The sequence below is a fragment of the Caloenas nicobarica genome, chromosome 4 (assembly GCF_036013445.1).
Source record: "Caloenas nicobarica isolate bCalNic1 chromosome 4, bCalNic1.hap1, whole genome shotgun sequence".
In the NCBI taxonomy this organism is placed as follows: Eukaryota; Metazoa; Chordata; class Aves; order Columbiformes; family Columbidae; genus Caloenas; species Caloenas nicobarica.
Window position 1 is genome coordinate 4,705,966 of NC_088248.1, and position 26,778 is coordinate 4,732,743.

The 26,778-nt window shown below is 40.4% G+C and overlaps 1 protein-coding gene across 9 annotated transcripts in view; it reads left to right on the forward strand.

The window, feature by feature from the left end:
• The window catches only part of RAP1GDS1 (Rap1 GTPase-GDP dissociation stimulator 1), a 95,190-nt gene extending 70,354 nt beyond the window's left edge, over positions 1 to 24,836 (forward strand). For 8 of the 9 annotated variants that reach the window (XM_065633480.1, XM_065633473.1, XM_065633477.1 and 5 more), the window contains 10 exons: positions 7,499 to 7,627; positions 10,058 to 10,183; positions 12,818 to 12,961; positions 13,232 to 13,363; positions 13,770 to 13,904; positions 15,471 to 15,596; positions 16,555 to 16,694; positions 19,446 to 19,572; positions 20,896 to 21,024; positions 24,181 to 24,836. In XM_065633480.1, the coding sequence (XP_065489552.1) occupies positions 7,499 to 7,627; positions 10,058 to 10,183; positions 12,818 to 12,961; positions 13,232 to 13,363; positions 13,770 to 13,904; positions 15,471 to 15,596; positions 16,555 to 16,694; positions 19,446 to 19,572; positions 20,896 to 21,024; positions 24,181 to 24,308 (1,316 nt within the window). In that variant the 3' untranslated portion in view covers positions 24,309 to 24,836. The remainder of the gene's footprint in view (positions 1 to 7,498; positions 7,628 to 10,057; positions 10,184 to 12,817; positions 12,962 to 13,231; positions 13,364 to 13,769; positions 13,905 to 15,470; positions 15,597 to 16,554; positions 16,695 to 19,445; positions 19,573 to 20,895; positions 21,025 to 24,180) is intronic. The other variant, XM_065633476.1, reaches the window with a different exon arrangement.
• The last annotated feature ends 1,942 nt before the right edge of the window (positions 24,837 to 26,778 follow it).

The window sequence follows — 26,778 nt, forward strand, 5'->3', positions numbered from 1 at the left end:
AGATAGTATATTAAATGAGAAATCCTTGACCAGGGAGGGTAAAAAAAAATAGTGTTCTCCGTTAGTTGTACAAACATACTGCTATTTTAGTAGCTAGCTTGCTTCTGCACGCAAGCGTGGTAATGTGCCAAAGCAGATTATACAGCGTTCACACATTTCCAAGTTTTTCAAAATTTGAATCTCTAAGAAAATTGGGATAAATGAGAAAAGCTAAATAGAGGCCATCCTTTTGACTCGTAATGGCACAGACTGCAGATGTAGTTTGCTAATCACACTGTTTCTTCAATCGCACCCATTTCCTGAATTGTAGCGTTTTATCTTAGGAAGAAATAGCTTATTAGCTGTTCACCATTTCCTTCAAGTTATCACTTTCTGTAACTCACTTTCCACACCCATGTCCCCAAAACTCTTCTGCTTTTCAGCATGGTCCGTGGGCTTTATTTTTCTTCTTTTCTTTTTCTTTCCTCTTTACTGTATAAATTTTCAACCTGCTTCATCATCTCTTCTCGTATAGTTTCCTCGTGTGTTTTCTGGAGCTCTCAGCTCTTAGTGTTACTTATTCACCTCCAAATATCACTGTTTTATGTCTCATCTCTTTCTCTTGTTCTTACATTCTTTTTTTTCTCCTCCTTTCCTGGTATTATCTAGGAACACTTGTTTACAGTACTACTTTCTTCTCTAAATAGCAACTTTCTAGTTCCTTTATTTCATATAGTTTTCCGGAACTGTTTTGCTCGATGTCTGCATGAATGTCACATTTTATTACATTTCATGGTGTTAACTCCGTACTTTCTTCATTTGTTAAAATATTTGGAGCAAACAGATATTCTTACCTCTAAGCTACCAGAATTCTCTGAATTAATTAAGACTAATGAGCATGCAGGATACTGGGTAGCTGAAGACAGGCCAGTCCCAAAGCACCGTGTGGAGATACCTTGTCAGTTTTACTTCAGTGCCCAAGCTCCCAGCAGCTTTTTCTCAGGAAAACTAATTATGAGATCAATCTCCCAAACAAGCAGCTTCTGAACCGTTTAACTGTTATGAACATTGAATAAATGACTCATTCCATCTAGTAAGATAGCTTATTCTGATGCAATCAATAAAGCAGTTGTGTGGTTCAGTGACAGCAAGGGGGGTTCGCTGGCTGCTCTCTCCCCTGCCAGATGACATCTTTCATCTTGCACAAACTCACAAACTGATGCAATCGTCACAGGAGCCACTGAAGCAGTGTCAGAAGTGAGGAATACCGGAGTGTTCGCAGCTCCTGGGTCTGGGTGCAAACCACCACGTCCAGGAGCAATGCTGGGGGTCACCAGACCCCCACCTTACCCACCTGCTTGATGGTCTCCATAAGAACAGACCTTTTGGCTCTTTTTGTCCCAGGGTCCACGGGTGTGCTGTGTAAGACTTGTGTCGTGTGGTTCCATTGGGAATTTGCTCAGTGTCTGAGGCAACCACTGAATTAAACCCCAGATAATCTGCCAAATTTTTAGAAGAAAACTCCGTGACTGTTCCTGCAGCATGTGAGTGGAGAGACGGGTAGTTTACCTGTCTTGCCAGTTTTGTTTTAAGAGCCACAGGTACAATTTGATCATAGTTGTGAACTGCTCTAAAGATATCACCCGCGGACCATCGTAAATTTTCAGGACAACGGCCAATGTCAAATGTGAGCCCAAGACGAACACTTCCAAGCATTGCAGCATCAGCTGGACAATATTCTGAGTAAATGCGGTTTTTGCTGACCTGCTAAACATGAAAACTCAGATCAGATAGTTCTGCTCAGAGATTAGCAGATACCATTTTGAGGATTTCCTTGCAAAGGCTTGGTCCCATGTTACTTACGGAGAAAATAAACACTGCATTGGTTTTGCTGAAGGATGAGGAGTATGGGATTGCAGCCTCCAGTTCCAGATTGCTTCGTCTGTAGTTATGGAAACTAACTGGACAACGATAAAAGGAAAAAATATTGGAAATGTAAGAAGCAAGTGTTTCAGTCTTTGAAATAGCACTTCTACCTCCTATTTCTTGTTTCTGTAATCTTTTCCTGCTTAGCATGCTATGTTACAAAACTACAGGTGGGGACTTTGAAGATTTCTTTACGGCTTTTAATGACTCGCACTCAATTTTAAGTTGCGCTAGCTATCCAGATAAGGACGATTACAGCACTCTTTGTCCTTATTTGCGTCTAATTATCTGTGAACACCCCAATATTTTCTAATCCTTAGCACTTCATGGGCAAACAGTATATAAATTTTTGTTTGATTCTAAACAGTTTGTGATTCCCAGTCAACTAATTGCCTCCTTTTTCCAATAGCTACCACTGTATTTTTAATAGCTATCAACTACCTTATTTTTTTTAACATGAGAGACTCATTCTTGAGTACTTTAAGTTTTTGAATTAGCATTGGGATTTATCACACACGAGTTTTACAAAAGTGGCAACTAAAGAGCAGCTACAGGTAATATTTTCTCCTCCTAAACAGAGCAAATTAATGGAGCATTCTTGTATCTCGTCCTGATTCTGGACATTCAGCTTGCAATTGTATCTGCACTCCTAACACTGTTGTCTAAGCTTTAAAACTGAGATTCCCTTTACAAGGTTCTTGTGCCATCTGCTTGTGTTCAGGAATTATTTTTGCCTGCTGGCTCTCAATTCTCCCTTTGCCTCCTTGGTATCTTATCATCTCATTAGTCGCTACAATGTTACAGAGCAAACTTCCCTTCGGCATCTCTTGCAGTTCTTTTAAGCTTATTTTTTTAAAGCGGCCATTTTTTGTTGTGTTGCTAGAAATCAGAGGGTTTTCCTGATGGGGCACATCCCTTTGCCTACAGCCCAGATTATCATGACCCTCTCTGTCATAATTATATTTTACCACCCAAATTCAGTCAGACGCAAATAGCTCACCCCTGCTTTCCATTACTAGTTCTTAAAATGCAAAGTTGCAGGTAATGCTAGGAATTAAACAAACGTGTCGCCCACGTTTGTTAATGTTTTTGCTCATAGCTTAATCCCCAAAGAAGCAAGTCTTGACGAAAAACGATAATAATTCTTTCTTTGTCAAGCTATGCAAACTATATTTGGGATACAGAGCACCTGTGCTTAAAGCTGCTATTTGGGCACCTTTCAGTGGGTTCCGTATGTTGTTGTGCTTCTCCCATCTGAAGGCTTATTACATACAGTCTCTGTGTAGCGATGAATCTGCTCAAAAGCAAGAGGCAAAGCAGGCTTGGATAAAGAGTAAAAAACTAATAACTAATCTAATAAAATTAATAATCATATGCAAACACTCAGATAAAAGAGTTAGTGACATGAGTAGTTATTCTGCAGATCTCATAATCCTGGGAGCTGAATCTATTTACAGGTTAATGGGATCAGTCGATTTGGTAGCTAATTGTCTCCTGAGATTTATAAAACAAATCATGAAAGCATTTTTAAAGAAATGCAGAAATTATGGAAGAGCTAGGCCATTTGGCTTATAAGGTAGTCAAATTGGAGAAGCTAACTGGACACAGTATGCATGTGTGGAAGTACCCATTTTTATATACGGGCATATATACATAGACCAAAATAATTATGTTTATAAATTCCGTCCTCATCTCATTTCATATTAAACTTCAGTCTGTCAAGGTTGTCTTTCCTTCAATGCCTTTGTAAAATGTAACATTCTGATGTTGAATCATACAACCGCCAAGGCTTTCTAATTCTCACAAAACTCCTAGCGACTGGAATGAATGCTGGGGACTGATTTGCACTGTTTACCATCTGCAGAAGCTATGTAAATACACAAGAAATGAAAGGGAGATTTATGGCCATTTATGATGGTCTAACAGCAATATTTCAGTAATGCCTCCTCCTAGGACTTACCTTTGCTAATTTTCATGCTTGCCATGGTTTTTGTTTCATTTACATCACAGCTAAAGATGTCTAGCCTGCTTTCAAGACCTAAATATACTTAAATGCAGAGTAATTTAAAGCATGTAGAAGAAGATAAAAAGCATATTTCCTATGATAGTAAGATAGTTAATACCATCACTTTATGTTAAATCATCATATAACATATGATGTGGGGATTGCAAGCAGGTTTCTCTAGGGTATGAAATTATGCCACCGATTCGTACAAAACAAATTTTCCATTAGTGTTATTATCACAGTTATTGATGAAACACAACATGACTAGTTGGTTCCTGAAATTCTGTCCAAAATAATGAACTAGCCTAAATCAGCATTTTAAACTCAAATGCCCCAAATAAAGTTCTCAATTTGGGATATTCTCCCCAGATCTTACTCTTTGGAGTTTCCATGTGTGTCACCGAAGGACATGGAGCCATTGAAATTCAAGTTTTAGGTAGGTGATTCTTTGTGCTGGCGCATGTATTGATTGCCTTTTAATCTACCTTTATATGCATCTGTACAGCATCACTGTCAGTGCTTTTCACCCCAAGAGAACACAGGGGCATCCTCACTAGCGCAACACCTGATAGCGGTGCAAAATTTCAGTTTCTTTTGTGGCTTTAGGTCATAAATTCAGAAGAAACATTTAGTTTTTCATGCTTCCTGCTCACTGTGCATAAAGTTCTGCTTAGGGAGCTGACAGAAAAAGCTGTTTCATCCCGAGACACGATGTTGCCTGGCTTTGTGGCTCACTTCAGTCCCGTGTCAGGCAACCGCTTGGAGGATGGATGCCCGTGTCCCCTGGATTTGCATCCTGCAAGGAAAGGCTGCACACACAGTTATTCCCAGTTACCCAGGCCACAGTCTTTCATCAGAGAGCCTGGGAACTGCTGGCAGTCCCTTCAGCTAAGACCGAACCGCTTAAAAATTCTTAATTTCTCTGAATTAAAAAGTGCTGTAGGTCTCTGTGTCAGCGAGAAGCCTAATACTCTCTTAAACTTCTTAATAGACTTTGCTCTTCTATTTACTAGAAAAAGAGCCTCTTGTTGGTGGTAACGACAGATGTAAATGACGACTTCAGAATTGGTATGGCAAGCTCAGGCTGAAGTATAAACACAGCAAATAGCTGCTGGCAGCCTTTTATTTTCAAAGGTTTTGCCTCCTATGCAGCTTTGTGACTTACAGGGTTGTCCTGTCATTGGCAGAGGAGAAAATTTATCCCTTTTCTTACTGCAGTTAAGGCATCAATATTTACCTTATTGGCAATTCTTGTTATCCCATTCGTACCACTGGACACCATTCCTGTGCTCAGGTGCCATCCTTCTGCTCCAGGGAAATGAGATTGTTATGGAGTCAGGTATAATACCTGACTTTTGACTCAGTACAATTGTTCTTTCTTGGTCTATTTTCTTTTTCCTATTTTCCTACTTGGAAATTCTAGAGGCCCTTTAATCACTGCACTCCACGCTCTCTTGAACAACAAAATAGATCCTTCTATCTGGCTTTTAAGATTCCTGTTGACTTTAAAAGATGGAAGCGGTTTCCCCTTTTTCCACTCATTTTCTCCTCTGCACTTTTTATATCTATTGTATTCAGAAAAAGACAGCAGAAGGGAAAAAACCACAAAAACGAACAACAACCACCAAACCCCTGAACCCAAACCTGCTCCAAACAGAGACTTTATGTTTCTGATGTCAGAACGCTTTGCCAAATGAAGCCCATAGAGATTAATTGTGTCTTTGTCCATTACAGTTGGATAAAGTGATTTTAGAGCGACTAGAGGCAGTCTAGACAAAAAAAAGCAATTTCTTTCCACATAATTTTCTATGGCATTTGTGGTTTGTGTCTTTGTTCTCCTACTCTCCATGACTACCATTTTTCCTTCACAATTGTCTGCAGGGGACAATCACAAACCAAGGACAAAACCAGATTATTTACCAGTAACTTGAGTTCTCCTACAGGCTCATTTCCTCCCCAGAACCATTCCAGCTCCCTCCTCCCTATTCAGAGGTAGATTTTTCCAGTCAGTTGGGAGTGAGTAGGAGGGCCCAGCAGAGACTCACACCTGCCAGAGGTAAAACGGCATTCAATTCATGCGCTAGTGCGGGCCGCACTTACCTGAAATTTGACAACTTCAACAGCTCTTTGATGGCAATCTCATAAATCTCTCTAAAGACCACAAATCTGTGGAAGAGGCAACACACACCCCACCCCCCAAAAAAAAAAAAAAAAAAGAAAAAGAAATTCAGTTACTGGTAAGTAATACAGTTTGATGAATGGTGTCAAGCCATAAGGATTCCTGCTCATCCCCAATAACCTGTAATAACCACGCCATTTACTTATTTAGCGTGCCAAATCGATAATTATTATAAAAGTATTTTACACTGAATCTAAATGAACTAAACATTCCAGAATCTTTTCATAATTTATATTCTGTGAGAATTTCAAACACACTTTGCAAAACCTTGAAGACGAAGATTTTTCTGAGAGCATGAGATGATACTAAATTTGCTAGACTTAGGATGTAATATGTTTTTATCTCCCTGTAAAAATCTGCAATTTTTATGGCTCTGATTCCATGCACATAAAAAAACTCCAACTGATTTCAGTTGCTCAGAATGAATTCCTTAAAAAAAATTACCTAATTCCCCCACAGGGCTTGACCCAAAGCTAAATGAAGTAATACAAATCTTTTTAATTCACTGGGCTTTGGATCATTGTCTTTTGAGTCTGTAACATTTAAACATAATCAAAGTGCTTAGAAACAAAGGAAAAAAGATGCTTAGGAAAATTACTAAACAACATCTGGTGTGTTCACGTCTTTCTTGTATTCAACTGTGAAACAATGTTTTTCTTCTTTACTATGTTATAGGTAAAATGTGTAAGAGAAAATATCATTATAAATAATTCTTTAAAACAATCATGTTTCTGCCTAACCATCAAAGCATCTTTCTATTTGCAGACATCTAGGAGCAATAACTTTCTTACTCGTAAATACTATAAACTTTCATCCTATGCAAGAAATTATCAGAATGGCTTCTAAGGACTTTTCTTAAACCTTCCAAGTTTTTTGTCTTTATTAAACTTTCTTTTTTTCTCAAGCTCCTCATAATCTACATTGTGACTTCCTGTGTTTATAAAACTTTTCATGTTTATTTCAGTGCCAGTTTATATTCATTCTAATTTTAATTTTCCTGTTTTGATCTTTAAGGGAAAGCAGTATATAGGAACATGTTCTCAGATAAGTAATTATTTCACTGACGTAGTTTTGTTTGATTTCAGTCAGCTCGTCTCAGTGAGCTCAGAATCAAACCCAACATGTATTAGTAACCTGATAACCACACAATTATCAGTAGCTGCATAAATCAATACACCCTATGATGAGATCAGGAGGGAACATTTCTGGGAATATGTCCCATTGCCAGGGAGAACGATGAGTCCATATCTCAAGTCTGGAGCAGATACTAGTGTAGAAGAGTAGAGGAGACAGATGATTTAATGCTGCTTAGCCTAGAAGTTGCTTTGTGTGAAAAATGCTTTTTTGCTCTAAAGAACAGTACTACAAACAGGAATGTTAACTCACTGTTGCACTTTCTTTCTACGTAGATACCCTGCAGTCGCAGCTTATCAATATGGGTGTTATTCCTACACTAGTGAAATTGTTGGGCATTCATTGCCAAAACGCAGCTCTGACAGAGATGTGCCTTGTTGCATTTGGCAATTTAGCGGAACTTGGTAAGTCCACCGTATTAATCTCAAATTTACATCCAGTTTTCATGAAGTTAAATCTTAAGACTAACAGAAGCCTTGCACTGACGCTTGTTCCATTCCTTTTGGTACATTCGATATTTACAGGAAGCAGTTTCTGCTTATCATCTCTAAAATCTATAGTTGTCTCTTTTTTTTCCCCTTCAGTAACTGAAATTTACTTAGATACTTAGTACAACCTTATGTTTTATGTTAAAGTTCATTCAGGCACATTTTAAATCACCTAAACAGTACTTCCTGAGTGCTGCTACTTACTGTGAATTATTTATTAATAATATAATTAATGTATCCTGGTGTAGCTCCACAAAGTTACATCGGGATTAAATTTGGCTCATGGAAATCACTGAATGAAACTGAGACAGGCTCAGTTCATAAATCTGCCTATACAATATTCCTTTAGGTGTAGGGCTTTAACATGTTCCAGACTAAACACTCGCATGTATAAATCATTAGAACTACTAAGCTGTAGATGTTATTTTTCCTAAGTTTAGTTAAGACTTCGTTTAAATTGAAGTTTGTGGTCCTGCTTTGATCCAATGTCTTTGCAAGGGAATTAGTTTTCATTGGAATTCCACAAGGTGTAAATCAAAAGGTTGTTAGGGCCCATGTTTTATTATCACTCGTGTTTTACGTTGCAGTTCTTCTTTTGCTAAACTATTCTGTGAAATTTGGCCTTATGAGGTTTTCTGCACTGGAGTACAATAATACAGCAGTTGTGATATCATCCAGTATTTTTAAGAGGATTTGGCAGTTCAAAATATGAAAAAAAAAAACCCATCTGTGAATCTGTACTATTTGGTGGCCTGAAGTTATTCACACCTGTCCTAAGTTCATAGATTTCAAGGCCAGAGAGAATATCACGTTGTCTAGTGTAGTCTGACCACACACATAATACCTTCCCTTATAGCAGACAAGTCTACTCAACAAAACAACATCAGAAAGAGCCGTGAAAATCGCACTAAAGAAATGAACAGACCAGAGGTCTTCAAGATGGGCACTATGTATGGTGTCTGCACAGCAGAAAGTACAATATGAGTCATACTCTGGAAATTCTAGTGCTAAAATGCAGCTAAAACCGTAAGGATGTTAAATATAACAAATGGTATCTTCACTGTGAACTACATTCCCCGTCCTTTTTGGAAAGATCCAGCTCTGTCCAGTTGAGAAATAAGCAGCACGGGAAGGAAGCCCAACAGCAGCCACTTCCCTTCCCGTCCTGTCCGCTGGAAAGATGCTCGTCCTTTAAGACTGGCACAAAATTAATTTAGCTTGTAATACTTTAATCTCCCTTAAGCAATAGCTTAGTCAATCACATTGTAACTGTAATAGTTTATTTTTGCCTTGTAACTTCAGGGAATTTTATTGTCAGGTTATCATTTTTCATCACTTCAGAGACAACTGCATTGCATAAATCCCTTGAGAAGCATTATATGAAACTCTTATTCTGTGTCAAAGCAGGGCAAAAACCAAAAAAAAAAAAAAAGCGAGTGATGGTTCTGCTTTTAAAAATACGGGAACGGTTAAAAATCCACTTTGAATCTGCTATGCAGTTGTGCATATTGAGAGAAAACAATAATGGAGTGTGCACAAAAGGGTCTGGGTCTGCAGTTCATGCTTCTCCCCAGTCCTTGGGGTCAATCCTACATTAAAATCATCCCTAACCCTCCACTGGAGCAGTAGCAAATCTTCTGGAAGGTTTTCCTAACTACAGATGGCTCTCAGGAGGTGGCAACTGGAGAATGCAGAACACCAGCCCCACCACCTGCATCCCCTGTAATGCTGCCAGCGAGGGGGAATAAGATACAGGCAATGCAGTAAGAGATGCTTCTGTTTAATCTATATTTGAAGAACCATTATCTCCTGGCCAGCCTCCTGGTATCAAGGGAGCCCATCTGTAAAGGTGTTTTATGCTGTCTGTGCGGTATGAAATGGCTCCGCAACAGCAACACACAGATTGCAAAGCAAATGCCACCGTCATGCAACCATGTCAATATTAAAGCGTTCAGTGTGACCCTTCATCTCTCCCATAGAAAATGCAGTATATAACCTGTTAGTCTGCCTGTTAAGCTGAGGGGAATCAAAGACTTTATCTATACTTTTTGTAATGTTACTGTTTCTATAGCTACCTTTACATTCTGTTGGGCAGAAACAGCCCCAACAGCCTTGATCATAGATTTTTAACAGCCTTAATCGTAATTAATTCAGGTCAGTACATTTATCATAAGGTGTTAGACATTTTTCTTTTCATTCAGTGACAAGCATGAGTCTATTGTTCTTGTCTGTGAAGAGCACTTAGTCATCTTACTGAACAAATCTAGTGATAAAGAGAAAAAAAATAGTCCTACCTTTTGATGTGGCTTGTTTACTTGATACCGAATTTTTCCTTTTGCTTCGCAGAGTCAAGTAAAGAGCAGTTTGCCTACACAAACATTGCTGAAGAGCTTGTGAAACTGTTCAAGAAGCAAATAGAACATGATAAAAAAGAAATGATTTTTGAAGTTTTGGCTCCCCTGGCAGAAAATGGTGAGAATTTTTTTCTTCTTACACTTTTTTTTTTTAATTCATTCCCTTATATGTATTTTGGTGCCTTTTACAGGGACTAAATGCAAAGTAACCGGCTGCCTCGTTCAGCCATGGTTGATGGTTGCGGTGACAGTTTCATATGACATGAATAGGTCTTAATTGTCTGAGCATCTGACAGGAGCCGACAAACTGTTAATGCCAATTCCACCTCGGATTCACTCTGTATATGATTAGGTTATATTTTATTTCCCTGTACCTGCAGTGGGAATATCAACAGGCGCGATACGTGCAGGATCCCCCTGCCGGGACGTTCCTCCCAAAGGAGCTCTGGGTGGTTTGTATAATCTACTGTCTGCCCTTAAAGGAAACAGAAATGAGTTACCTGGTAGAACTGGACTGGAGTGGGGGCCATTCTGAATGTGGAATACATCACAGTCTATAGATGGCTCTATAGCCTTGGTTTAATCGCCTCAGCACTAAAGCTTTTTTGAGTGTGATAAAGTATGAGATAGAATTGTGGACTCTTAGGTTTCATCCTACTCTGTTGTACACACACACTGTATCTGTTTTACACAGTATAAATCAGGATAAATTTTTACTTCAATTTAAGTTATTTTGTCTTTTATTTTAAGCGGTATGTGAAAATAGGATTCCTTTTTTGAGTTCTAAAAACGCACATTTTGTTAAAATAAATTAATTTGCTATATAACAACAACTAGCAAGTTGCTCTAAGATAGTCCCCATACTTGGAGACTGACACAGAATTGGGTCCAACCTTTTGCAAGTTTGACTTAGTTCAAATGCTTACTTTTTCTTAGACTATGTTGTATAGTCGCAATAAAATTTGTTAAGTTTACTGCTGCTGAATGTAACTCAGGTGCTTGCATGTAATGAGACATTCAGCTGAACTCTTCCACTGTGGATCCAAGGCACACTTAACTGAGTTCTCTGTGCTGGTACCGTTCAGGTGCTTTTGATTGTAGACAGTCAACGATAGGTCAAGAGGCAAAAATATCTAAATGAAGTATTTGCAGTCTGGATTTCGGTGGTTGGGGTTTTTTAGGGTTTTTTTGTTTTGTTGTTGCTTCAGGACACTGGTATAGTGATTTCTATTTCACAGCACAGCACACCTGCAACCCAGTATTCTATAACTAAAGGAACTCTCTATCTTTTTAAAGTACTTCAGTAAAAAAATACTTATTTAAAAAATCCCAACTGGATGCTTTGCATTCCCTAACAAAGTTCACAAGAAGGTCAGTTGCTCTTGGAGGAACAATGAATTTCACTCAGGCAAAAAACCTGGTGACAACAGGAAATTGAGAGTCAGACACATCCTTCACCAGAGGTAGAAAACTTTTCCTCACCCAATTTTCACTTATAAACTAGATGAAAAAGATATTTCCAAAGCTTTGGCCTCTCAAAATATTTTCATTTGGGTTAAACTCCTTATTGTTTAAACACCATTTCACGCAGAAAGCTAAAAGAAATCCATTGTTCGCACTTTTGTGCTGAGGTTTGTGACTGTGCTTTCTAAAACTCAGCATGCGAAACCTTCCAGAATGCCTTTCACCCAGCAGAAAGACATAACAGCATGAGCCGACCTGCCATTCCCGCTTAACAGAAAGGGAGATTTGGCATGTAAAGGAGATTCCCAGCTTCAATTCACAGGGAAAAATCTGTTAAAGATTGTGTTGTAGAAACAAGAGAAAAAATATTGTTCCCAAGTCCTATTTCACCACCTGAAAAACATTGACCACCTTCTCTGTTGAGTCTTGTTCCCAATAAAAACTACAATGAGTTCGCCTCGGCAGTTTCCAGTTTTTCTTCAGTCACAACAAGCTTCTCTCCCAGCCCAGCCTTTTGGATTTGGCCTCACTGTACTCCTGGAGTCCTTGCGATGAATGCCACAAATCTTGGCCCAGCTAAAAGAAGTGGGTGACTACTTGCTCTGAGATTTCATCCAAAAGTTCTACGTTTTGTGCTTGCATGTCTCAGTCAAGTCAGTAGCTCTTGTGTACTTAAACAGAATAAGAAACCCTAAGTTTGTTCTGCACCACAGTCCAGAGTCTTTGAAAAGCCCAAAGAGTCCTTCTGAGCCTGCTGCGTGATGACTGAGATGCCGCAAGTTTGCTGTAGAGAAATATCCTCATTTTTGAGAAGCGAAGAGCAGCTCCATACAGCTTCAGTGTGTAGTTGTACTGGAAAGGCAGTCCAGAGCTGGGGGAGACAAATAATAACAGAAGTTGGCCCTGAGAATGTAAAATTTAAGTTACAATTTTATCTACACAAGGTGTCAGTGACACCATTGGCATCACTGCTTCTTTTCGTAGAATCATAGAATCATTTCAGTTGGAAGAGACCCTCAGGATCATTGAGTCCAACCACAACCCAGCCGAGCTCCAGCACTAAACCATGTCCCTGAGAACCTCATCTAAACGCCTTTTAAACCCCTCCGGGGATGGTGACGCCACCACTGCCCTGGGCAGCCTGTTCCAATGCCCGACAGCCCTTTTTGGGAAGAATTTTTTCCTAATATCCAATCTAAATCTCCCTTGGCGGTCTGCCCTGCCTACATGTACAACAGATACACTTAAAATCGTGATTCTGACTCCTCTTACCCATGCTGTTCTTCAGATGTCATTAAGCTGCAGCTGGTTGAAGCAGGCTTGGTCGAGTGCTTACTTGAGATCGTTCAGAAGACTGTGGACAGTGACAGAGAGGATGATATCGCAGAGCTTAAAACAGCTTCTGATCTTATGGTTTTATTATTGCTTGGAGGTAAGTACGGTGTGTCACCACCTTCTGCAAAGCAACAACAGGTACCTGTAATGCCATTTGGCTGCTGAATTTTACTATTTAATTTTCTAAATAACCTAGAGGACCTGCTACCTACCAGTTAACATTCAGTGAGTCAGATTTTGTCTCTCATCCCATTGCAGGACTGGATTAATTGTTGCGAAGCCAGCAGAGCTTCACGGACATAAAGAGAAGAATTTTCCCTAACAAACACTTCTTTGGCGTGCTGACTGTCTGTGCTTTTTACCCCAGATGAATCCATGCAGAAGTTATTTGAAGGAGGAAAAGGCAGCGTGTTCCAAAGAGTACTTTCATGGATTCCTTCCAACAGCCATCAGCTACAGCTTGCAGGAGCACTGGCTATTGCAAATTTTGCCAGAAATGGTAAGAATATGCCATAATAGCTTATGTTAATTTATTTGCGTCCTTCTATAATGCTGTGTCTGAACAGCTACAAACAAAAGCTGTACGACATGGTAAAGCTGTTCTTACGCTATATAGCAACATCAGCAGTTTTATATTTTGCAGTCCTGAAAAGCGTTAAGCCTACTTTAAAAATACTGTTTCCCATTTGTAGAGATGTATAGGTGATTTCTGCCTTCTTCAGTGTTTCTTATATCACTCCTGAATTTGTCATGAGCACTGCAACTCCCATTGACAATGGTGGTCAAATTCTCAACAATAAAATCGAGAAAGGGGCAAGGAAATAACCCTTCTATTCTTAAAAAGCTCTTGTAAAAATCTTTGCAATAACCTTCCATTCACAAGTGACTTCTCTCATCTCGCACAGACGGAAACTGCATCCATATGGTGGATAATGGCATAGTTCAAATTCTGATGGATCTGCTAGACAGACATGTGGAGGACGGAAATGTAACTGTGCAACACGCCGCACTGAGCGCTCTCAGAAACCTGGCTATTCCTGGTAAGCCTCACTTTGCATGGCTAATTACCCAAAGGTGAACTTCTGTTTTGTCACTGCACCCCGCGGGGGACGGGCGTGGGAGAACTGACAGTGCTGGAGGCAGCTCAGACTGCTGCTTTTCATTCAGGCCTGTCATTGCTTTTATGTCTTTTGCACAGCAGTTGCGACCAGCAGTTTTAAATATATCGCAGGCATATTGACCGGCCTTTGCCACTTCGACCGCACAGTATCATCCTCAACTAAGGAAGGGGCAGCTCTGTAACAGGCAGGGAGCTGAGGAGGCCCCGAGGATGATTTCTCCATCCTTTCTGGCCAGAGCACACAGCCTTGGTGTTGCTGTCGTTTGATCCGGGGCCTCTCTCACAGCTGAGGGTCCCCGCCAGACATCCGCGCGCACGTGGTTGAAACACTGAGTCATGCTGTAATTTCCTCAGGCTTTGACAATTCCCAAACTAGAACTGGAGGAAGACTGTTAGAATAGCCAGCCTATTGCAATTAGTTACTGCTTGTAGGCAATGAACTGAACACTAATTTTGTCATTTTTAATAACTTAGTTTGCATGAGTTTTGATTACCCAAGCGTAGAAGGCAGAGTACATGCACATAAAAACAAAGCAAGTCTGTAATACTTGTCTATGCCTTCTCATGCCGAGCCAAAAATAAAGTCTTTCATCCATTTAACCTTGTTTTACTATTTTCAGTTTTGACAAACAATAACTTTTAAAAAATGATCATGCGTACGTAACTAAACCCGTGCAGCTTTAGAGGTTTGCCATTTGCTTACCCTTCTCAGGTGAGTAATGCTGTTAACTTCATCAGTCAGCAAGCTTCCCTGTCGCCTGTGCTCAAGGGCGTCTGCCAGAGACCTACGGAAGATTTAATGTATATCGTTACAGAAAAACGAGCAAGTAATAACTGGCCTCAGTGGTGAACTGCTTGTTAAACACTACTCTCAATACGAAATAAGTACTTTTTTTCTAAGTATCATATTAGACCAAGTTTGCACCTTACATACATCGCAGAGGTTCGTGAAAGTAGGTAACGTAGACTAGTGGAGGGGATGAAAGAGTCTGAAGCAGCTACAGGCTCAGACATGTCAGGCCACGGCGTTGTTTGTATAAAGCATTGGAACCGGGTAAGAAGTTACTCTGCTAATTTGATGCTTTAGTTCCTTTGCCTGTGTGAAACAGAAGTTGTTGTTGGGAATCAGAGAAGTTTCCTCGGATTTGGGAGTTCAAGTACTAGCCTGAGCTTCTGCTTCATGCATTTTGTAGAAAGCTCCTTCCTTAGACTAAAGGGGCAAAGTCTAGTCTTCAGTTTACATTCAGGCTGAACACTGGAAATTAGATGTACATGGTAGGAAAAAGCAGTTCATTTCACACCTGTGTCGTAGCAACCATGACGTTTTTCAACAACTCAGTGTTACCAGTGCACACTCATGTTCCTGAAGTCTGTGTTCACAAGCTGGTTTTCAAACTGTCTGAAAACTTGCTTCAAGACCGTTTTAGAAATAAACTGCATCTTCCAGAAACGTTCTTGAGATCATTCCTGTTCTTTATTCATGCAGTTGTAAATAAGGCTAAGATGCTCTCAGCTGGTGTTGCAGAAACTGTATTGAAATTTCTCAGATCGGAGATGCCCCCTGTTCAATTCAAGCTGCTGGGAACATTAAGAATGTTAATAGATGCACAAGGTAAAAATAAACTGTTCTCTATGTTAAGTGATTCTCTTTGGTTCAGTCTGTGATATGCTGCCAAAATTCTTACAAGAGGGAAGCAGAGGGTTTTAAAAAAAAAAAATCATTCTTGAAGTCTTGGAATAAATCTAATATATATGTAAAGGGAGAGGAATGTGGGTTGATTTTTTTTTCAGAACTCCTAAATTAACTACCAGGGACCAATAAAATAGGCGTCAAATGCTTATTTACTTTTGTACTTAAGAACGCTCCTACTGTCACATTACGAGTATGTAATGGAGGCGTGTTTTACGCTACCTCTCCTGTTTTGCTGTTCACTTACTGCATTTCCTGACTGTACCTGGAGCAGATTAATGCACTTGTTAATTAATTAACTGCAATTCCAAAAAGGAACAAGCACCTTTTAGTTCATCGCCTTGTTCCAGGACAAGAATTTATAAAATCAGAAGTCTGCTAAAAACCAAAAGTAGTTAATGAGATAGATAAATTACCCAAGTATTTATTTTTGACCCAGTCCCGCAGAAGATCCATTCTAGTTCTAGCAAAGCTATTGGACGTGAAATAGAAATTCACTGAAGAAACTTATGTGACTTAGAGCCTATAAAAGCCAATAACTGGCCACAGTGCTCCCTTCTGCACTTAAATTTTCGATCTAGCTCACCTGGGATGCGACACCACCTGTGTTTTCCCTGCTGTTAACCAATGCACAAACCTTATTAACTGGGCTGATAAGTTGTTTTCAAAAACTGATTTATGAATGTTTTTCTGCATTTTATTTCCATTTTGACTGGCTTTACTTGCTTCCACGCAGCCTAGACTTTTCCCACTGCTAGTGCAAGCTAGCGAAGCTCTATTTAACAAACTCCTAGTTAGTAACTTTCAGCTTATTTTTCTAGCACTTGCTTAAGAAAAGTGACAACTTTTTTGTTGTGTTGTTGGCTCCGGCATCATGTAGCAGAAGCAGCTGAACAGCTGGGCAAAAACATCAAACTGGTGGAACGGTTGGTGGAGTGGTGTGAAGCCAAGGATCACGCAGGTGTGATGGGAGAGTCCAACAGACTACTTTCCGCACTTATAAGACACAGCAAGTCAAAAGTAAGTTAGTAGTAAAAAAGGTGAGCTTGTAAGAACTAAGAGTTACCTCTGCACTTGGTGCTGGTAGGTATGTGATCCCTCCAGAGAGCCAGGCTGGTTAATTCATGGGTTACATCCCCTCTGCCTCTGCGACCTGCCAGTCAGACACAAGTGCCAGGTTTAAAGGCTCACTGGAACTATATGGTTAAAAAAAATTTTAAAATTGAAACAAAGCAAAACAATTTCAGAGTTGGAGGCTGGTCGAAGGAACCCTGTTCAGATTCATGTGACCTAATCTCGACTCATTTTTGTTTGTATTGTATCCTCTAGAAGTTCAGCATGCTGCATTTTGTACATTTTAAGGATGCTATACATGAAGAATCATTGTGCTCAGTTGTTATGATGTTGCTATATATTTATATAAAATTGAGATCCAGAAATAGTCTGTCCCCCTGCTCTTCATATTGCATATTCCAGAGTTTTAAGATCCTAATGGATCGTTAGAAGTTATCATTTATTCCACATTCTAGGAGAAGCTTGCTTGTACATGATAAAAGGCATGACATTAAGAGAAACTGTGGGACAAATAGTTCTGTCCCCCCACCCAACCCCATCACCTTCGCATCAACTAAATTTGCAAAGTGAAAAACGTATCATGGACTTCATCTATACTGCACGTCTCTGAAAACAAATCAAGAGACCTTAGAGATTTAAATCTTTGCTGATTTCTAATATTACTGTCTCTCTCTAATGCTCATTCTCCATGTTACGTTCAGCCTCTAAAACTGATCAGATTTCATTTTTTCCAGGTTCTCAGTTTTCCTACACCCCCCAGCCCAGTCCACAAGATGCACACATAGATGGCATACACCACCACAGATGTGCATTTTTATCAATATTATCTACAGGAAAACAGTTCTAAATACAGAGACGCTATTGATGGCACCAAGGGAAAATTAATATGGGAGTTAACAGAATGATCACAGATGAACTTTTGTGTGGTTTATGTACTCATAGAGGAAACGTGACTGGAAGAGAACAGAGCTGGGTTTTTAATGCTTTTACTGCCCTCTAGGTTTGAATATGAGTACAACTTTACGGTTCTTTACAGCACATCCGATTTGAATTCCGTTTTTAATTTGAAAGGATTTTGGCTAATATTTGCACAGGCGAGAGTGGTTTAGAAAACTTCTGTCTCATTCTAAAAAATGGAGTAGGTGCTTGTGAGTTAAGACACATGAGCCCCAAACCTGAACTGCTGCCATCCCTGCTGGCTATTTGGTACTGCCTCTTAGAGGGCAACGTTCACCCACAAAATTAAAAAATGTTGTTGTCAATGGTGCTGATTGATTCCCAAGGCTTATAGGGCCAAAATTCCACACCTATTCAAATAGAAATTAGCAGTTCCCAGATTACTCCATGAAGTCTCAAAACTACTTTGGAGATCCACCAGAAAAATCGGAAATAACAAAATGCATCATTACAAGTAAGGAAAAATATAAAAGTACTTACATGTTTGCGTACATTATGTCATTCAGAAAAAACAGGTTTTAAACATGAAATTCTTGAACAATTAGGCTATGGCTTGTGCCACTAGCATCTTCAATCTGGTTATCTAAAAATATTTCAGTTTTCAAGGATTATGATCACATTGTGTCTGTTTCCTTGCATAAAGAATGTTACTGCACAGTCTGTGCAAGCACTGGAGCATAAATCGTTCTAAACGCATGTACCAGTTAATGAGTTTTGACTTGTGGCTGGAGTTAGAACAGGATGTGTGCTTCAAATGGAAATTCAACACATTGATTAAAAATCTAAATCCAAAACTTTTTCAAGAAATAACTACTATTTCAAAACTTCGTGTACCCACAGAACAAATCTAATAAAAACTAAACCACATTTCCTTGAACCATTTCCCTTTGGCATGCCAAGGTACCTGATTTTCAGGCACTTTGCAAGTATTTTTGGGACATATCATGGTGAAAACATTAGGTGCAATCTCACTTTTTAAATGACAATTAACAAGTAATCAAAGACCTGTAGACACCAGAAATCTTTATTCATCCTTTGTCACATATTATGTAAGTTGGATCAAATTTTGGACTTGAAAACAGAATCCCAGCTGCATATGGTTCTCCCAGAAGCATCCTTCCCTAACCTGCTTTGTACTTGAAAGAAAAGCAAATGCTGCTCCTTTTCCCACCCATTTCTGACAATCTTCTCTCAAGTACACCATTTCTATTACATAGTCAGGTGTAATATTTGTGATCTCACCTCTCTGAACATGTCGAAAAAACTCTGAAGATTCATTGAGATAAAGTATTTGATAGCTGTATTAAAATTATATTCTTGTGCCTCCTTATCCCAAATATAAGGTTGGTTTGGTGCTTTTGATAAGCTGCTCTGAACGTTACAACATAAGGAAGGGAAAACTGATCATCTTTGAACATCAGCTGAGTACAAGGATAGCAGGTGATGAGTGGCACACCGTACGGACTTGACTTACGCAGTATAACCTGGAAAAGAGTTACGTGTGTCTTAACTTAATCATGTGGTTAACTGGCTTGGTTTAACAGGTTGTATCGTATAGTTGCAGAGTAATAGCAGAAAGTTTACAGACATGCATGTACATTGACATATAAAGCGATGATACGTGCATAAAGCCAATGAGTATCCTTACCCAAAGATCACACGGCATCCATGACAGTTCTGTTATTTAATACAGTTTGGATGCAATGCAGAATTTTTTCATTCCAATGTCCTTTATTTTAGGATGTAATAAGGACCATCGTACAGAGCGGTGGCATCAAGCATTTAGTAACCATGGCAACCAGTGAACACGTAATAATGCAAAATGAAGCTCTCGTTGCGCTGGCACTAATAGCGGCTTTAGAGTTAGGTGAGTATCCCAGCAGTCAACTCTACCTGTTTGCTTTCTGGTCTGTGCCCAAGAGAAGTCGTAGAGGGAGAGTTGTGCGAGTTTCTTTCCAGTGCAGAGCAGCCTCCTCCTTCCACCTGCCGTCAGCAGCACAGAAATACACAGCAGCTCATGCAGACATAGGCAGGCAATACAGCTACGCAGAAAACTGGACTTTCCTGCTTAGACAGTGGCTGGTCCACCATTCTGGTAGGTGACTGCATGATCTAGAAAGGCTCTCGGAACATTCAGGTTGTGGCTAAAACCCAAAAGGCTGACAGTAACAAAAAAAAAAATCATGATTTAGTGCTGATATGACCCAACTACAGTGCTACGCTGGAATGGTTAATCCCCTTTTGAGAGGGCTTATCAAAGTAAAGCTTTCACTTACCTAATTAGGGAGAGCTAGAGAATACACACAGAGCTGGGTGACGCCCCTGAAATGTCTTTATTAAGTTGCACAAAAGTTGATGCAAGAGTTGCCCCATGAAGGTAGAGCTGATAACATCTTGACCTGCCTTTATAGTACCTCAGCTTACAAAACAAAAAGGTAAATGCTCAACAGAGGTTTTGTTGTCCTATTTGATTATTAAGATAATGAACTAAACAAGCAATATTACATATCTTTGCTCTTTATTTCATCTCTTGCCATCGTTGAACTACAGGAGTGCTATAGTGCTTCCAAATCATTGCCAATGCATTAGGAAATTGTTTTAATTTTAAAAAAAAAGTTCCTGTTCACATGGATCATCTAACCATTCTCTGGCTTGTCTTCAGATATTTAAAGGTTTGGGGCCTGAATTCAATATATAATGTTTCTTAGAAAACTAGAGAAAATAACTTGCACTCTGATCTTCAGAAGTTTGTCACGGGCTTTATAATGGACCCTGAGCTCCCTCTACCACAGAATGAAGAATTGCACCATCTCTATTTACTCACAAAATTTCCAAAAGCAAATTCAGGCCATGGAAGTCCTGAAAGCTGAAACATTCCAGGTGTTGGCCTACGTAGCTAGAAACTCTGGTGGATTTTCTATCAGCTCACTGCACATTTAAGATTGGACTTTATAATTAAACTCTGTGATCGTCCTTTCAAGCAGTGAGGCTATTGCACATTTTCCTAGCAAGAGCTGCGATTCCTATTGTCATACCGTCTAATGTGTGCTTCGGTTTTATGCCAATGAGCCACAGATCACAGCACCGCTTTCACTACAGTGAGAGATCCACATTTAAATAAATGGCCAACACACAGAAGAATCAAAGTAAGCCACACTTCCAGATTTACAAATTTTCACTTGCATTTCAGTCACTGCTGAAAAGGATCTTGAAAATGCTCAGCTTGTTCAGATTCTACACAGACTGCTCTCGGATGACAGGAGTGCTCCAGAAATAAAGTACAACTCCATGGTGCTGATCTGCGCCCTTATAGGATCCGGTGAGTATTTAGGAGGGGCTGCTTTCCTAAGAAAGAGATTTATGTTTTTACACTTAGTTCTGTCTTACAGCCTCAACATTGAACACGTGTGAACACACTCTGAGACTGGTTCTCTGTTCACAGTAAATGTACACAGAAGGCTTCAATTTACAATGACACTTTATTTATAGTGTTAATTTATAGTGTCAAGAAAGGGGCTGTTAACTCAGTTTTGGAAATTAACTGCAGAAATTGGACTCTGGCTTCTGCAGGATGCAGCTAGCTCTAACTTCAGCTGACAGGAGAAAAGCGAAAGGCATTTAAAACTGCACAGTATCAGGCTCTCTTTGCACATATGCACATAACAAGAACTTTATTTTCACCTTTAGCTGCAAGTTCCCCATAATTGATGTGTGATGGCTCTTTTGTATTGGTAAACTTAGTCAAGTAACATCTGGTGGAAGAGAAGTTTGCAAGGAGCCACCTCACTTGTAGTCTGAAATTCCTACAAGAATGGTAGGAAACAATAAAGATACAGGTAATCTTTGCAAGGACACACGTGCACACAAAGGAGTACTTGGTAGAGGCTCTCATCCTGCTTTAAGGGGATCCTCAAACTCACCTCATTGGGAAAGAGCCCTTCCCTCAACTGTTGGCGGTTGCACTGGAAGACGAGCAGGACGTGCTCTAACACGTGGCAGTGCTGGGCACTGTCAAAAGTCTGATCTTGCTGAGCTAACCCTCAGCTAAGGGTCAGACTGTTTTGGGGACAGTGTAGCAGGCTGTGGTTTGATACTCCAACTTCCCACCTGTGTGCGGGCAAACAAAAAAAAAAAAGTAAGGTATAGTTGGGAAATTCAGTTTCCAGCTGAGGTTTCAAGAAGTGGCTACATTTCTTTCATTAATTTCTCTAAGAAGTGTTTACTCTGTGGAAGGAGAGCAAGTTTAGAAAGGTTTCAGAAATTTACAGACAACTAAGATGACAAAGAACTGGATTAAATACAAAAAGATGGAAACTCAGAGCCCATCTGCGCACAACTTGGCAAGTGTGGAACATCTGAAGGTTCTCCAGAGATGAGTTTACAGCAATTCAATGGAACTGATTAAAAGTTATCATAGCAGAGTGTGTGCTGCCTCTGTAAACAAAGCTGCTTTTTGTTTTCTTACACGGAGCTCGCCATGCCTACTGGAAGTGTAGCTCTGCTGAGCTGTACATCCATGCAAGGGAATGCTGTATTGCTGCCGTCTTAAAGCAACAAATATTTGTTTTTAAAGCAGTATATACATCTCAACGTTCAAAGGTCATGCTCGAAATTTTCTAGCAAGCCTCAGCTCCCAGTAAGCATTCACTTTAATGTTAAGACATGTAATTTAGTTGTTACAGCCTTCTGGAGCTGTTTTGTGCTTGGGATTATCCATGCAATTTTACAGCAATTCTTTTTTTTTTTTTAAACTATTTTAACCTAGAAGTGAGGATCAAAGAGCAAAATCTGCTCTTTACACATGTGAAAATACTATAATACATCTCCCTTCCAGCTCTGTTGCCTCCAACTTACTTTCTCCTGTCTCCACACAGTGAGCATTTATATTTACATGTTTCCATATTCTACTGTAAACAGATCTGTGTAACCATTTAAATGTAATTGACCCCAGTATAGTTCCATAAAGATTAGAATTGGTTGCACTGTTTTAATTATTGGTAAGTTTAATTCTCCAGTGGCTTCTGTTCTTACTATTTTTTGTTACAGGGTATCTGGCATCACATTTAACACATATTGCCAACGGCTGTGTGTTAAGCAGTAAATGTATGTATTTATACGTGATTTTTGCCATCTGGAAGCTGCTCTTGCAACTGGGTGAATGGGTGGAAAGAGGGAAAAGTTAGGACAGTGGAAAATGGAAACATGTAACACAAAGAATCGGCAAAACCAGAGCATTCATAGACAGAACAGCACAGTCTCCGCTGTGTGAGGGTCTCCAGGCTCACAGGAGTCTGGACATTACACAGAACTATTCAGCCACTGTAAAGCACAGTAAATTCCTGAAATTCAGTTCAGTAACACCTGCTTAACCATGATGGTATCTCAGAAGCTGAAAGGGAGCACGAAGTGCTCACCCAGCGCATCCACCCCAGCGGCTTCACCGACACCGCTCGGCACGTACCGGTTCCCAGTGCACAGCAGTGCCAGAGTTCCCAGCTCTTACACGGCAGGGGTTAAACTGCACAAAAACTGAAAACATGAACAAGAGAGTAGGTAGGAAGGGAAACAAACGTCAAAGTTTGCTATACAAGAAGTAAATATGCATAGCGCACAGCATAGCTAGTCTGAAACAGGTGGCTGGGAAGCTCAGAGATTAGGCCCTCAGCAGCACCTGGGAAGGAGAAAAATACATGTAGGTGTTTGTTGCTGAGCAGGAGTTCACTAGAATGGCCTGAACTGGGCATGAAACCAAACCAACTGCTTTGGATCTCAGCTGTGAGATGTCTCAAATACAAGGCTTTCAGCATTTTTTTTTAAATTTATTTAATGAGTTTTCTCAATTTCATGGGTTGTTCCAAACCTTTCCTATAGTGCAATCCAGGATCAGAATTGTAAAAGCGGCTCACAGTTTCGAGTAAAACATAAGGGCTGTATACATGTGCACAGCACTGGTGGTTGTATTAAATTCAGAGCTGAACTGTAAATGGACAGCTATCAGTGACCGAGTGGTGACACATCCATTAAAGAACCATTTCACCCACTTCACACCCCCCCACACAACCAACCACAGCTGATTTAATACAGACAAGTGACACAGTGAATCTTTCAAGGCAAGCTCACTTCAACTAGTTTGAGGAATAAAGCACAAAAATATTTTCATTAAATTACTTCCTAAGCATCTGTTTTGGAAGGCAGTCCAGGTGGATTTTCTTGACTGCTACACAGCAGCTTCATCATTCATCTCTACCTGAAACCCATGGAGTCTGTGTGTGCCCCAGGCCCTGCAGTTCTCTCTTCATCCTCAAAACACGATTCAGAAAAGCAAATAAAAGGATTACATGTACACACGCATTTGCGTGCTTATGTGTGTGCAGAGTACAGCTCAGTAGAAAAGTTTCCCACACTCGCCAACCTTTTCTGTTCTTTTGCCAGTCTCATACAAAGCACCGTTTCTTTTACTATTTCTTTTTTCCAGAACCTCTTCAAAAGGAAGTGCAGAGCATGGCGTTTCTAGAAGTCGTATCAAAACTCCGCAGCCATGAGAATAAAACTGTTGCCCAGCAGGCCTCGCTAACAGAGCAGAGACTTGCTGTAGAAAGCTGAGGAAGGTCTTGTTTCCAGTGCATCCCATCACAGGTTTCAACTTTGTCCTTTGTCCTGTTGCCGCTCCCGCTATGTTTTCCACTGTATCACTCGTGCATGCGTGTAATGTTCCCACACAAATTGATGAACTGCTGTAGGTACCCGTCCAAAAAAGGTTTCTACAAATTCATAGGTGGTGTTAACATGAACCTGTCTCCACCCGTAACTGTTCTACTTGTATTCTTGTTGCTTGGGCCACATAGTAGAATGTGCATGTTGTAGTCCTACGATGATGTAGAAGTGGTACTACACAATGACTCTTCCCTCACGCCCCCTAACTGCATAACAACGTACTACTAAATTAGGGACGATACGAGATGCAGCGAGTCCAGGCTAGAGTGCTGACTATAGGATTAAGAAGTAAATCTAGCTCCATTTTTGGTGCTTTGGAGATTCAGGTTTGAATGCAATGTACTGCTGCTCATTCACTGGTCTTGCCTATTAATGTCAAACTCGTGGTACCTAGAGGTAACAAATAAAAATTTCAGTGCTCACACTTTATCCTGTGGTTTGTCCTTTTCTGTATTCACACACAGAAGCCGCGACCGCACCACCACGCACTGGTGAGGAGCCCTTTTCGTTCCTGGCTCTGGCCCTGATGCAATCACTGCCTTTCAGCTGAGTGAATACAAGGGCAACAATTGCAGCCACTTTGACTGTGTGTGCTCACACAGAGGCGCTGTGTGGTTTAACAATTGCGTGTTTGAACTGCAATACACTACACAATCCTTATCTCATAAAGCCGTGTGGGCATGAGCACTCTCAGGCTTGCTTGGGACTGGGTTTTTGTTTGTTGGGGTTTTCTTGTAGAAGGATTTTTAAAGTCCTCTCCTGCAGCAACTTTTCAACTGAACCCTATCAAGTGAGAAATGCAGCAACCAAGTCTTCCTTTTTCTCCTTTCCGGGCTAAAGGAGGTGGGAAATTGCCAGTTTAATCATCTTATTTCAGAGCACCTCTTTTGTGGGTTTTATAACACGCCAGTGCGCAAACCAGCAGACGATTCTTGGGCAAAACAGAGAGCAGTTGGGACAGCAGTTCCCAGCAGGCCAGCACACGTCAGACTGTGCAATACCATTGTCTAGCTCGATCAAGCCCACAACGCACAAAGGTGATAGGATCTATAACTTTCAAAGTGAATTCAGCACTCCAAGTGCTCAAGTGCCGGCCTCAGAAGTTTCAGGCTCCTTGTTTATCAGCAGAAGAGGCAAACCCAGAGGCCCAGCACCCATGCGATCCCAGACCGCCTGGTTTCAAAAACACTGCTTTTGACCTTCCCAAATTCACTTCCCAGCTCAGTGAAACCCCTGGCTATCCCACCGACACTGTGATGGGAAGATGCTGGTCATGCTGGGGAAGGGCTTATGCACACAAGCTGGGTGTGAAAAGAAACTTGATTCAAATAGTCAGTTTAAGCTCCGAGACTGTACTAAAACCCAGCAGATGCTACAGGAGTATCCACGCAGCAGAGATTCCGCATCCATTTAATCCAATACCAGAAACACACAGAAAAAGCCTCTAACACTAAACTGTACAACGGCCTCTTGTTTAAAAAAAAAAAATTCAACAGACATTTGCTAGTAATAAATGCAATAAAGACACTGACAGAGCATAGAGCTGCGAACGCAGCCCAGGACCCCACGACATCAGGCTCCAAACACCACAGAACCTCTGCACTGCTGAACATAACCAGCATGTTTACAATTAGTGGACCCACACAAGCCTGGTTTTTCTCAGGCACGGAAATAATTTCCATTTATTTAAACAGACCCCAAAACACATTTGAAGGACCAGTTACCAATGACTTACCTGATTCTAGAAAGAGACTATTCCTTTTGAAATTGGTATAAACTGCAAGTGCTCACACTAGCTGATCATAACCAAAGCAGCTGTGACACTGACAAAATTCCCACTCGCCTGGTTGTCTAACTGGACCTCAGGTTAAGCATCAGCCTTATCCTTATCGCCAAATTTTTATTAGGGACGCCACCATCACAGCAAGCACAAACAAAGGCCAACACTGATAACCTTCTACTTTCAGATGGTTTCCTGGATGGAATATCAAGTGACTTACATTTCTAGATAAAATCCTATATACAGAAGGAAAGCCTGCAAGATGGGTGTATGTCGCAGTAGGAGGTAACTGTAGACACTGCATCTATCCAGACAAATGCTGCGCTGTTCGGGGACACGCTGCAGCCCGCAGGTCATTTCGGTGTAGCTGGTAAATCACCTACCCTCCGAGCTGCTTTTGAGAAACGGGATCTAAGGACATTACTGTCATGTGCATCGCACTACTTGACTGAAGTCAACTGAATTGAAATCACCGACAATAGTTCCCATTAGACGTTTAGTAGATAGATTACACGTAAGCAAAGCGTGCGAGGTGCTGCTACACTAATGACAGCGATGCCAGATATTGGGCCCTTTCCT